The sequence below is a fragment of the Pelodiscus sinensis genome, chromosome 17 (assembly GCF_052426305.1).
Source record: "Pelodiscus sinensis isolate ZL-2025 chromosome 17, ASM5242630v1, whole genome shotgun sequence".
In the NCBI taxonomy this organism is placed as follows: domain Eukaryota; kingdom Metazoa; phylum Chordata; order Testudines; family Trionychidae; genus Pelodiscus; species Pelodiscus sinensis.
The window spans coordinates 3,998,463-4,012,625 of record NC_143068.1 but is presented as its reverse complement, the minus strand read 5'-3'; the positions used below and the strand labels follow the sequence as shown (position 1 = coordinate 4,012,625).

Here is a 14,163-nt window from a genome sequence, read left to right as displayed (position 1 = left end):
TGTTGGGCAGTAGAGAGCCCTCCACCAGAACCATCTGCGTGGCCAAATGGAAGTGGTTTGTCTGCTTGACTTTGGATAAAAGCATCTGTCTCGAGTGAGCCTCGCTACAGTTGACCATGGACTACCTTCTCTATCTCAGGCTCCCAGGCCCATGCCTTTCATCAGTCAAGTTCCAATTGGCAGCTACCTCAGCCCCCACCTGCCTCTCAAGTATAAGTCCATTTTCTCCCAGGACATGACTGCCAGGTTCCTTGAGGGCCTCGAGTGTTTCTACCCGCACATCAAGGACCCCATTCTTCCATGGCACCTCAATTTCATGCTGCCATGAGTCACAGGGCCCCCCCTTCAAGCCTCTGACTTCCTGCTTTCTGTCTCCTTACGGGGCAGGTCACATTTCTAGTGGCCCATTTTGTCTTTGAAATTAGGGCACTCACCTCAGAACCACTCCATACAGACTTTTACAAAGATAAGGTCGAGCTGAGGCCACACACAGCTTTCCTGCCCAACATGGTCTCTCAGTTTCACGAGAGTCAGGACATTTTCTCACCTGTCTTTTTTTCCCTACATCTCAATAGGGCATTGCATTAAAAGGACCAAGCCATTTTGCAAGTTGAAGCAATTGTTCATCACAGTGGCCAGTAGGATGAAAGGTTGCCCAGTGTCTGCTCAAAGAATATCTTCTTGAATCATGACCTGTATTTACTACTGCCATGATCAGGTGAAAGTGCCACCTCTGGGGATTGTCACTGCCCACTCGACCAGGATGCAGGACTTTACTGTAGGGCGGCCACCTGATCATCTAGTCATATGTTCACATTCCACTATGCACTTACCAAGAAGGCCTGAGATGATACTGACTTCAGTAGGACAATAGTACAAGTCACTAAACTGTGAACTCCGAGCCCATCTCTGAGGAGACTGCTTGTGAGCCACTGTAGTGGGGCAGAGTGGCCACCCACTGACCCAGAGGAGGAGGAACCCCTCTGGCCGCCATGTTGGGTTGAGCCTGCCCCTGCCCGGACACCTGACAGGAAGTCAGGGGATGGGTCTAGGGCTATAAAAGCCCAGCCTGTGTACTCAGTCAGGGCTGAGCCGGCAGAGGAACCAGAGGCTTGCTCATGGCTCCCAGCCTGGGAGGCTGGGGCTGAGGCCTGGCCTGGGCCTGGGCCTCCAGCCCTCTCTGAGCCAGAGGCCGACTACCTGCTCCCTGCCTGAGAGGCCGAGCCCTGGCCCGACCCGCCTACCAGATCAGACCATGCAGAAGACCCAGAGGGTCAGCCTAATTCTGTGCCCCAGCCCACGCCCAGGAACTGGGAGAGACTGCGGCTGCTGCCAAGGCCAGAGGCTTGGCCCGAGTCCCCGACTGAGCCTGACCCTGAGGACTGGCCCCGTCGCCTGTCCCAGCCTGCACCAGGAGACTGGCTGAGCCCCGTGGACCTGTAGGCAGCGGAAGATTGGACCAGACCGCCGGGACCCCAGTAGGATGAGACCCCCATGAACTCCCTACCTATGCCTCCAGAAACCCAGGTACTGGCTGAGGGGGAGAGGGGTAGTGGGGGCTGTTAGGGCCCCAAGGCCGACGCGTTTTGGGCTGGAGCCCCCGCTGAGCCTGTAGCAGCCTGCACTGCTGCTCCTAGGGCCCTGGGCCAGGACGCAGTAGAGTGGGTGGGCCTGCGTTCCCACCCCCAGCCACTTACTGGGTGGCAGTCTCCCCCTCGCCACCATCGTAGGTGATTGTCCTGCACCCCTCCTGAACAAGGAGCCCCCAAACCTGAGTGTGTTGCTGCCATGCCGTGAACCAGAGCCTGGCCTATTGTTAAACTAACTGTGTTTGTTGCTGCCACGCCCTGAACCCAGGGTAGGGTTGCCAAGTGTCCAGTATTTCTGCTCTTTGTCCGGTAAAAAAAAAATCAGAGAATACCGGACATGTGCAGTGTGCAGTGTGCAATGTCCGGTATCCTCTGATTTTTCTGGCTGCACACTGGACGGAAGCCTGGCATGGGTGGGGGGAGAGGCTGGGACGTGGAGCCACTATCGGCGCTAGGAGCCTGTGATTGTGCAGAAGCCTGGCGGGGGTGGAGGGAGTGGCTAGGACTCCCAGCCACTCCCCCCGCCCCAGCTAGGCTTCTGAAGTGCCCAGAGAGGCGATCGTGGCCCCACCTCCCAGCTGGAGATTCCCAGGCTGGAAGGCGGGGCCGCCATCGGCACTGGGAGCCTGTGATTGCGCAGAAGCCTGGCGGGGGCGAGGGGAGTAGCTGGGAGTCCACCCCCGCCAGGCTTCTGCAATCACAGGTTTCCAGCGCCGATCGTGACTCCGCCTCCCAGCCTGTGAGTCCCAGCTGGGAGGCGGGGTTGCGATTGTCACTTATCCCGTGTTCCTTTTTTTTTTTTTTTTTTGCTTGACCAAAAAATACTGGGTGTCCGGTATTTTTGGGGAGACCATCTGGCAACCCTAACCAAGGGCCTGGCCATGTGTCATGAACTAATTCTGTTTGTAATGGCCACGCCCTGAATAAGGGCCTGGACGTGCTCTCGAAACTGACTGGGGTTGTTGACACGCCCTGAACCAGGGCCTGGCCTATATATATAGGCTGACTTTTTTTGTATGCTGCCCTGCCTGAAGGAAGGTCCAAGACTAGTGACTTGGGGCTTGGCTTAAAGGGCCAGTGTAGTGGGGCGGAGTGGCCGCTCACTGACCTGGAGGAGAAGGAGGAAGCCCTCCAAGAAGCCAAACCGGCTACAGACACACAATGAAATCGACACAAGCAGGCACTCAAAGGAAAAGTGGTTTCCTACATTTTGCAGTGGTTGATCTTTGAAACGTGTTGCTCATGTCCATTCCATTCCCTGTTCTTCTACCTCCTCTGTTGGAGTTGCCAAGAAGATGGAACTGAGAGGGCGTAGGAACATACTAACATGTGAGTCTTTGATAACGGCACATGAGCATGCACACACGTAGAATGGAATGGACATAAGTAACACATCCTGAAGAACAAACGTTACAAAGACAGGTAACTTTTTTTTTTCAGGCACTGGTCCATGGATGTCCTGATTCTGGTAACTGTTTGAGGTAGGACACTCCAGAGTGTGATGGAGCCATGTTCCAGGAGAACTCATCTGGTTTTATTGTTTGTTTCCCGAGAAGGGAATGGTTTCCAAAGAGTGCTAATTTCTCTTAATGTGGTTCGCTTGTTTTATGAGAGAGACTGTTTCTCCAGCTCTTTGTAGTTATGCCTTGTTGGCTACATTTCTTAAAAATAGCATGATATCCCAAGATGTACTTATTGCCATGTTTGTTTAACTTTATCTCCTTCATTAATCCAGTTCTTACTAACCTAAAGCTGCTGCTTTTTGTTTTTAATATAGTAAGTGCTTCCCTAGGGATGTTTAGTCCAGGACTTGTCCCTGTAATGGGACTATTTGTTTTCTTTACCCCTTTGCAAATGCCTGCTGTAACATTTGTAGTATGTGTTAAGTAATCCTTAAGGTAACATTTTTATTATGTCATAAAAAGTGCATGGCAAATATATTATAACTCATGGAATTTGTTTGTTTAAAAATGGAAGGATAATTTATTGAGTGTGTTACATGAGACCTGCTCCCCTATTAGAGTGTAGAAGTGCTGCTTATTTAGAAGTATGTTCTATTGAGAAAAACCACAGTCCCTGGCATCTATAGAGAGAGTATAAGTGTGGTTGGCTAGAAGTGACATCATAGTTTATGTACTCAATAAAAGTTTAATTAAGTCATTACAGGAGTTTCAGTCATCATTTAGCCCTCTGATTTCTTCTGTTTAGGTTTTATTAAACATTCAGCAATAGCTGGTCACCACATCTTGATGGCCTATAAAGTATCTGCATGAATTTAATAGCTTATATAATTGGAAAAATATGTGTAATTGACATAAAAGGAACATTTTCTTTGTGGTTACACTATATGTATTCTTATAAAAATTGAATTATGAAAAAGGACAGTGGTTTAATGAAGGATTGTATAACTTGTAGATTTGATGGCATGATATAAAATCATTTTTGAGAGAGTAGCTATTCCAGAATGTTAAGATTATTTTATAGCTATAATCCTAATTGACCAGTACTGTGTAGTGTCTGTATTTGATGTGGTATTGCAAGCCCCAAACAATAATGCATTTTCCATAGAAAACACTATACTGATCCCCAACAGTTTTTTTGTTTTGTTTTGTTTTGTTTTTTAAAACAATCCTCACTTCCATCTTCAGTGTCACACATGGGATGAGGGGAGCATGCATTTTTGTTTCTTTATTTTGGACAGTTTTGAAGATAATTAAATTAGACATTTTTAGATGTGAGCATTTGGAAACTGCCTGTACTAGGCAGAACACAAGAGAATATCCTAGAACACTAGCCATACATAAGCAGTCTCAGGTGTTTGTGACTGAGGTTTGAGGAATGTACTAAGCAGAGACCATATGGGGCTCCTTTGGTCCGTCTTTCCACTCAAAGTCACTAGGCACTGTCAGAGCTCCTTCTGAGAACAAGTGCTCAGTGTCCCTTAAGTCTGTCATACAGGTCCAATATAGGAAAGAATCTTTCCTAAGTCTTTGCCAGTTAAAATGCAGCTACATCTATGATAAGAAAGTTTTCATTACAAGCTGTTTGGGGCAATTTGTGTTGACAAAAGGAAAAATGTAGACGAAAGAAGCATTTTGTAGTGCAGAATGAGTCTGATTTAGCTATCCTTCGGGAGGTCTGGCAGTCTAGCTCCTTCTGGAACTCATAGCTCTGCTGAGACAGGACTCAAAGCCACAAACTGATGAGCACCTATACCCAAACTAGCAATCATTTAGGAATCTGGTTAAATTTAACCTGTGGGTAGCCCCAATAACTTTAGGCCCCTGCTTAAGGTCTTTGCACCTTGTAGAATTGAGCCCATACATTAGCTTTAGTTTGACTGCACAGTCTCACACAGTAGCAAAACCAGCTCATTCATTCGGCACATCTATGAGGCAGAGAGAAAGCAAAAAAGGAGGGCCAGAGAAACTGACCAACCAGATAACTCACAGCCAGGAGTTTTAAAAAAATTGGTCAAGTGGCTCTCTGAGTTCTTAATGCTAATATTCAACAACTCTTGGAATGCTAGAGAAGTGCAGGAGGATGGGGGGGGGCGGGGTGGAATTTAATATTGTGGTAGTATTTAAAAGGAGAAATGCAGTGACCCAGGAAACTGTTGGCTGGGTAGCTAGATCTTGATCCTATCCTGGTCAATGTCATAAAAAGGCTTCCATGCAAGTGCCCAGTATTAGTGAAATGATGGTAGCAGTTTAATGGCATTCAGCATGTCACTTTTCCAACAAACCAATACTGATTTTTGATGTGATTACTTGGTAAAATTCTGTGATTTGTGTTTATGCAGAAGATCAGGCTAGATGCTGTTATTGGCTTTAATATTTGCTAATCTATGAAAGCAACAGTGACAGGCAGTCTGGAGCCAGGGAGGAGTTGGCAGGAAATGGGAGGAATGTGAAATTGACGAGAGAGCATCCCAGGCTGGGAAGTCTCCTACCCCTAGGCACATGGTAATTTTCATTTCTGCAAAGTCTGTGCCAGCTTATCATTCATTTACCTCTACCCTGCAACCTACATGAACCACACTGCACATGCTCCAGTTCTACCCCTCTCAGACTTCGCGGCTCTCCTCAGACCATGCTGCTCTCCTCAGACCATGCTGCTCTCACTGCTCACAAATTATATTTGTTTTATTTTTCAGATTGATTCTGTTACTCTAAAAGAAAGTATGAGAAGCATGACAGAAAATTTCTATGCAGCTATATTTGGCTATGATGAGGTAAGAGGATATAGTCAGCCCTCCCTACTGACAAGACTAGACCAATAAGCTGTCTAGTGCACAGTTCTCTCCAGTGGCACTGAAAGGTAGGAGCTTCAGAGAAAGGAATATAACACCTACAATACACATCATAGCACAATGGGGACAGAATTCTTCCAGACTGTAGCTCTTATGATCAGTTTGTACTTTGAAACCTGACTAATGCAAACTCTTGTAAGAGGATCAGCCTAGTATGCTGCCTGAGGGTATGTCTACACTGTGGAGTTTTTTCGGATAAACTTCACTTATGTCCACACTGCAATTGCATTCTTTCGAGAAAAAAATTGAAAGAATAGAGGGGTTTTTCCGAAATTGGTAAACCTCTTTCTACGAGGAAGAAGCCTTTTTTCAAAAGAGCTCTTTTGGAAAAAGGCCTGTGTGGATGGGGAAGAGGGAGTTCTTTTGAAAGAAGAGGAAAGAGGAAAAAGCACATGTGCCCTGGTGGCCACTGCGTCCATAGTAATCACAACTGGAATGCAAGAGAGTGTCCATTCAGTTTAGACGCTCTCTTTTGAAAAAGCAGATGCTTTTTTGATGTGCATTTGTCGTATAGATGCTCTCTTTCAGAAGAAGTTTTTTTGGAAGATCTCTTCCAGAAAAGCTTCTTCCGAAAGAAGCCTGCAGTCTAGACACAGCCTCAGTTGTGTGCCTTAGGCTATGTCTACACTACTATGTATGTATAAGTTATGTTGCTCAGGGTGTGAATAAGCCACCCCCTTAAGCAATGTAAGTTACACCTAAGTGCTGGTGTGGACAGCACTGTGTCAGCGGAAGAGCTTTACCCACCAGCATAGTCACTGCTGCTCATGGGGGAGTGGGAGGGGGAATTATCTATGTCAATGGGTCGCTTACACAGAGCACTTACAGCTTTGCAGCTGCACCAATGAGTGGCAGGTCTAGCTCCTCTTCTTAGCTCTGGCACAGACTTGCTGTCTAAATTTGAGCAAGTCACCTCCCTCCTCAGTGTCACCTGATCCAGTTGTAGAGTGATGATGGTATTAATAGAACCTGTCTAATGGGTCAAAATGCACTGCTGTGCATAAGGGCTGTGTGACTCTGCGATGGAAGGAACTACATTAGGGGCAAGCTCATTTCTTTTGCCAGAGCTGATGGCACTGCAGGTGTTGTTCATTCACATCATCATCTGCTTTAGGCTTTTATTTAGCTGTCTGCCTTATGAACCGTGAGTTTCCCCAAAGTATTGGACAGCGGGATTCATCAAGATCTTTCCTTTTATTTATTTTTAAGTGTAGCCATGGGAAGTAAATGTACGTCTCTCTTTTAAAACAGTTAAATAAAAGGCAAATGTCTTGTTAAAAGAAAGTCAGATATTGATCTGTAATGTGTGACGGTAATTCCTGGCTAGTGCATACCTGATGGCAGCACCCATCAGAGGACAGGCATTCTGATGTCACAGGGATGGTTATAATCAGTGTTCCCGCTAAGATTTTCCATCCATCAGCAGAGTGAGTTTCGTTACGGGCACCAATATTGAGGTTGTGAGCTCTTGTGCATGTGTGCCTCTGTGGCACCCAGCAGTTACTAACAAATATCATTAGATAGAGAGAGAGAGAGAGAGAGAGAGAGAGAGAGAGAGAGCTGTCATTTGATCTGCGTAGTCAGCGCTGGTCAGTTTCAGCAGCAGCTAAATCAGGACACCTGGGGCAGAGCAGCGGGGGTGCTGCTGGGTTGCTCCAGTAGCGCCGCTCCTCGGCACTACTGGACCAACCCAGCAGCACCCCATCTGCTCTGCCCCAGGTGTCCTGATTCAGCCTCTGCTGAAACTGACCAGCAGCGGCTGAATCAGGACCAGAGCAGCTGGGGTGCTGCTGGGTTGGACCAGTAGCGCCCAGAGTGGCGCTGCAGGACCAACCGGCAGCACCCCAGCTGCTCTGCAACAGGCGTCCGGAGAAAAGCCTAGTCTGCTGGGGGGTACTAGCTGCGCCCCCCCCCCACCCCAGCAGACCAGGAAGACACGGGCGGCGGACCGAGACGTACTGCGGTCCCGCCGCCTGGGTCCTCCGCGGCTTTACTCCCAGTCTCCCTGGTCTGCTGGAGACCAGCAGACCAGGGAGACGGGGAGCAAAGCCTCTGAGGACGCTGGCAGCGGGACAGCCGCGGGGCGTCTGGGCTGTCCCGCTGCCGGCTTCCCCCACGGCTTTGCAAAGCCTCGGGGAAGCCGGCAGCGGAGCAGCCCAGGCGCGCCTGGGCTGCCTCGCTGCCCGAGCCCCCCCGCAGCTTTGCAAAGCCACCGGGAAGCCGGCAGCGGAGCAGCCCAGGCGCGCCTGGGGTGCCCCGCTGCCTGAGCTCCCCCGCCGCTTTGCAAAGCCTCGGGGAAGCTGGCAGCGGAGCAGTCCAGGCGCGCCTGGGCTGCCTCGCTGCCCGAGCCTCCCCGCGGCTTTGCAAAGCCCCTCCGCTGCCGGCTTCCCTGCGGCTTTGCAAAACCGCGGGGGGGAGGGGGGGGCGCTCAGGCAGCGGGGCAGCCCAGGCGCACCTGGGCTGCCCCGCTGCCCGAGCCCCTCCGCGGCTTTGCTCTGCGTCTTCCTGGTCTGCAGACCAGGGAGACACAGAAAAAGCCCCAGAGTACACAGGCAGCAGGACCGCGAGGTCCCGCAGTCCGTGTACTCTGGGGCAGCCCTGTTCGTAACTGCGGATCCGACATAAGTCGGATCCGCGTAAGTCGGGGACTGCCTGTACTGCAAAATTTTCAGTAGCCATTTGGTATCTTACATGTATCTGTTCCTTTGAAGCATGTGTGGTGTATATTACAGTGGTGTTGTAGCTGTGTTGGTCTCAATGCCCTGAGTACAGATATGAAAAAGAGATGGCAACTCCCTGAGGAGGCAGCTGTAAGAGATGTGTAATAAACTGAGACTTACCTAGTCAGACATCAGGTAGCTAAATCTCACCCAAGGTTTCTGCTTGGTGTTTACAGTACTCAAACCTACTCTCACTTATTATTTTAGGGAATCTTGTCTGATGACCATGTACTGGCAGCAGCCCTTTGGAGGAACCTTTTCAGCAAGTGCTGTGAGGACCCCAGACAACTGGAATTGCTAGTGGAGTATGTGCGCAAGCAGGTGAGCAGCGGCTCAGAGCATAGTCTCTCTTGATGCTTCTTAGGAAAGTCAAACTTTGGGTAGCTTGTTTACCCAACAGCACTGCACAGCAGTGACTACAAACCTGAGGTTGTCCAGGAGTTTTATAAAATCCTGTTCCATTTTCCCTCTACTAGATCTGGGTGCCTTCAGTCTGTGCCTAGAAGATTTGCTTTCTTATGCTGGAGCTGCTCACAACTTTGTAGTTGAGGTAGTGTTTTTCAGTTGGCAGGAATTTTATATTTTTCGTTTCTAAAATACCTAGAGAAGTGCAAAATAATGGAATTTAGGGTATAAACTCAACTGGTATTTTAGTTCATGATGGTTTGATAAAAATGAGACTGAAAGAATAATACAAAATCAAAACAATCCCTTTTATATTTCTTACTAGGTTGTCACATTTTTTTACCCGTTTTACAATAAATCAGAAATACAGTATAGGCTTTATTATACATACAACTGCTCATAATGAGAAAACATGGTTTTTACTTAAGACATGATAATCTGTTAATTATAGTGTAGCACACCAAAATACAGGTTTCCACACATTGGTTGGATTGTAGGCTGAGAGATTTTTCTCACTAGTAGCAGGGAGAACCATAAGGACAGAAAGCACAGCAGGCAGAAACCTGAAATGAAGGAGCCCTCCTTCTGCAGAGAAACTGGACTTTCTCTTGACATGCTCAGTGGAGCATGAGAGAGAAGGTGTCTAGTGAGATGTTGGACATAGACAGAAACCATGGAGCGGACCGAATAAAAGGAAAACAGACGGCCTAAGGATGGATAGGCTAGTGAAGAAGTCAGAATAGTCAATAATTTGAAGCTCACAAAAGGGGCATGCAAAATGGGATCAAAGCAAAGCAAAGCAGAGCAAAGCCGCGGAGCATGCGGGCAGCGGACAGCCCAGACGCGTCTGGGCTGCCCGTGTGTTCTGCCGCTTTGCTCCCCGTCCCCCTGGTCTGCAGACCAGGGGGACGGGGGGCAGAGCAAAGCCGCGGAGCCCGAGGGCAGCAGGACAGCCATGGCGCATCTGGGCTGTCCCGCTGCCCCCATGCTCCGCGTCTTTGATCCAGACGCCTGTGGTACAGCAGCTGGGGCGCTGCCAGTTGGTCCCGTAGCGCTGCTCTGGGCGCTACCGGACTAACCCGGCAGCACCCCAGCTGCTCTGCCCCAGGTGTCCCCAAGTCAGCCGCTGCTGAAACTGACCAGTGGCTGACTACAGGAAGCCTCTGCCCCGGGCTTCCTGGAATCAGCCGCTGATCAGTTTCAGCAGCAGCTGACTTGGGGATGCCTGGGGTTCTTAAGTTGAATCTGTATGTAAGTCAGAACTGGCGTCCAGATTCAGCCACTGTTGAAACTGATCAGTTTCAGCAGCGGCTGAATCTGGACGCCAGTTCCGACTTACATACAGATTCAACTTAAGAACAAACCTACAGTCCCTATCTTGTACGTAACCCGGGGACTGCCTGTAGTCTACTTAGATTTCCAGAAAGCCTTTGACAAGGTCCCTCACCAAAGGGACCTTTGCTGCTTGTTAGTTCCTTACCCACTTTACAGTTCTTGTACTAATCACCGTCACTGATGTTTGTCATATATGCTCTAATTCACACAGGAATTAATTCAAGAAAAATCTCTGACCTGTGATATAGAGAAAGTCAGACTAGATTATCAAAATGGTCCTTTCTGATTTTATAATCTTTGCAATGTGGTAAGGAGTACACCCCTCATCAGCATCAGACATGTCTGCCATGTGTTACTGAAATGTGTGTTACTGGATTGCCAGATGCTGTGAGATGGCCATAGAGCTGCAGTAACCAAGCAGTTTTTCTCAGTTTGTGTCAGGCCAGGAGACTGTGACTGTTTCTTTTGAATGTGAACTGAGTTATGTTAATCCATTTCTTTGTCACCTCAAGATGGCAATATGCCCTGCATTGTCCTCACTTTAAATTAGTGTGGAAATTAAAGATGAAACAGCCTGCATGGCTTAGCAAGTAGTGTCTGTCGCCAGGAAAACATGACGCCAATGCTCCTAGATCTGCATTGACTTCTGGGTGCAGAGTAAGATGGGGGTTTTACACCAGAAGCTCTAAATAGCCAGAGACATGCCTACTGAAAGGGCAACTCCCTCTCTATGCTGTATATCCACAGCGTGTAGGCAGGCAAAGTAATTCAGTTGGAGCCTCCTTGGTAGACAAGAGTGAGCTGCAGACAGGACTTTCTTTATGAGGGGCCCTTAAGTTCAGAATTTACTCCCCCTTCTTCCTCTTCCTTGATCCAAATGGCCCAAATGTGATGACCTTTAGGGCATGCTGCTGCAATTCCATCTTTTTACCCAGTCTGATGGTAAAGCCAGCTTTTGGCAGGGCCAGGTGAGAACTGATTTGTGGTTATCACTGATTGGCTCTTTTTGGGTTGAGGGAGATGAGTCATAGAGGATCTTTTAGCTTGACCAAAGTTTGGTCTTGTGATATAGCCTAGAATTCATGAGGCCTGGGTTTAGTTCCTGGTTCTGTCACAGACTGCCTGTGTGATCTTGAGCAAGACACTGTGAAGCAGAGGCAGTCCTTCCTCCCTCTCACCCATACCTTGTCTTGTGCTTTCATGTCACCCTTTTGGGACAGGAGCTTTATCCAGCTATGTGTGCAGGTCTTCCGGCCCTTCAGCTCTGATACCAAGCATAGCATGGCGGCAGCACCTAGTACTTGGGAGAGAGGATGTTTTGTAAAGGTCTAAATGAATCGTTTCACTTATTGATTTATATCAGTCACCAGGACACTCTCAGCCACCAGTGAACAGAATATCCCCTCCATTCTTCTAAGCATGAGGGTCTGATCCAATATACTGGTTGCAGGTCAAAGCTTCCTCAGCACCCTGCTCTCTTGTTTGCCTCTCTGTCAGGATTTTCAGAAACCAGTTTATTTTAGAAAACCTTGTGTAGACAGTCCTCCTGTAGCTCCCTGTCTGCTAGCCCCCTTTTGAAGAACTTTCAGCCAGTTGCCCCTTCCTTCTAGTCTTCTTCCGCTCAATACTAAAAGACTCAAAGGAATCCCATGCTTCTACTTCCTTGCTTGAAAACATGCTGCTTGCGTGAACTCTTGATGAGTTTGGAATTGTCAAGAGTAGTCTTGAGACCATCTTTAGTGAGTTCAAGTCAGAGATAAGTTATTTCCTTGTGCGTTTCAGATGCAATACCTGGATGCTATGAATGGAGAGGACCTGCTACTGACTGGAGAAGTGACTTGGCGCCCTCTTGTGGAGCGTAATGCCCAAAGCATCCTGAAGCCAACTTCCCCAGCCTATAATGATGAGGGACTCTGAGATCTTTATCAGTCAGTGAACAATATGTTAAATCAGCTTGTACCTAAAAGAGAGGTTCTCTCATTCTGTGAGGTACCCAAGAAGGGAAGGAATAAATATTTGTTTTTGAAAGAATATATTTAAATAAATAGCCTTTGTGTATGTATTTACATGTTTGTAAACATGACAGCAAAACTCTTTTGAATATTCAACCTAGGATTAAATATTGCTAGTTCATTTGAGGGATGCCTGGCTGTTGGAGAAGTGTAAAGCTGGCTCTGCAGATAGGTCCTGAGAGACAGTGTTAATCTTTTGAAAACCAAATATCTTACCAAAAGTGATAGGCAACTCATGAACAGGGCTCTCCACGCCTTGGCAAGAGGGGAGTGCTTCACACAGATACAGTGATGTGACTCTGCACCATGAAGAGCTGCCAAGCACAAGGCTGAGTTCTGTTTGTTCTTGATGTTGAAATACAGCTATCCTGGTTTGGAGGGACAGTGTCAATTTTTGAATTAAAATGGTTGGGAATTGCCTGAGAAGATCTTGAAATGGTTTTCAATTAAAGCCCCTTTTAGGGTCAGTCGGTGATTGGCCCCTTACACAGCTGCACAAGAAGAGGTAAGTGCAAGGAGCTGGAGCCAGGACCTGGCATATCTACAGACCTTGTTAACCTCCTTGGGTACTAGTCACCTAGAGAAGCAGGGGACAGGGCCATGGTAGGATTTTGACTAACAGCCACTTTAGAGTCTTTATTGTATCAAAATAGCCGTATATTCCTGATATGCCCATATACTTCTAGAGGTATGCTCTAGTGGTTGCTGCAGTAGAGTACATCTCAATGGTCTATTCATGTTTTCTGTGGAATAAAAGTATGCTCCACCCACAAAGAAGAGGTTCAAGACCTTTTCTAATTAAACAGGTGACAGTTACCTGAACAAGATTGTGGAATGAAAACCTGTACCAAATAAAAAGAAATAAGGGCTTTATTGCACAAGCTGGAAGTCAATATTGGGTTTCTATAGTTTAATGTCTGAAACTGGGTTTATTGTGTCCAAAATGTTCATAGGAAACCATTTGATCAAGTAATAAAACTGTACTTGTTTTGTGTACTGTGAAAAATGTATTTGCTGAAATTGGTGCTCTGTCATGTCAGGATATAGTCAAGTCATCTTTAATGTCTGATTACACTAACACACATCAAATGTTCTTATTTCTGGTGTAAGTGTGATGTCTTCTGTAGCTGCCTGCTCTTAATGCCACCTTTCCTAGGCCATTTGCATCCGTGTTAGTCATCACCTTTCCTGTCAGTGCCAAGAGAGATGAGAATATGATCTCCGAAACACAGGCAAGTGCTTCTTAGCCTTCGTTTGAGGAACAACTACTAGTACATTTTTCTCTGTGTGAGCATGTGTAGAAAAGTAATTTTGTTAGGTTTTTCAAAAAGCAAACTTCCTCCGTTTAAGATGTTATGAGTCATATAAAGAAACCTTATATGTGTGAGGTATATCCCACTTCTGTAAAAACATTACAAACCAAACAACTTTCTCTCAGTTTATTTAAGATGCTTTTGTTGCAAGCTGAGCTAAGGAGAGAACCCTCTTCTGTATGAAGTATTATGCAGTATGTGTGAGATAATAACACCTTGTAATTCATTACAGCTGTGTTGTATTTACATTAAAGAAAGCTTAGCTGTGTAGGAATTTGCTGATTAATTTATTTTTAATGGGAGTGAAGTATACCAAGAACCAAAATAAACTTTACTGTGTGTATCTTTCTGCTCCTGGAATAGATGGAAAAATTAATGGTAGATATTTTGGCTCAAAACTACCTACATTAATTCATAAACAAAATGGTCATTTAAATGTTAACTCCTTTCCTGCTCTGTCATTTTAGCCTTCAGCTA

The 14,163-nt window shown here is 47.0% G+C and overlaps 1 protein-coding gene across 1 annotated transcript in view; it reads left to right on the top strand.

Moving 5' to 3' along the window:
* UQCC1 (ubiquinol-cytochrome c reductase complex assembly factor 1) overlaps nucleotides 1–13,954 on the top strand; it is a 112,306-nt gene extending 98,352 nt beyond the window's left edge. Inside the window, exons 8-10 of the mRNA XM_075901448.2 lie at nucleotides 5,746–5,823; nucleotides 8,829–8,942; nucleotides 12,144–13,954. Of these exons, the coding sequence (XP_075757563.2) occupies nucleotides 5,746–5,823; nucleotides 8,829–8,942; nucleotides 12,144–12,278 (327 nt within the window). The 3' untranslated portion in view covers nucleotides 12,279–13,954. The remainder of the gene's footprint in view (nucleotides 1–5,745; nucleotides 5,824–8,828; nucleotides 8,943–12,143) is intronic.
* Nucleotides 13,955–14,163: the final 209 nt, after the last annotated feature.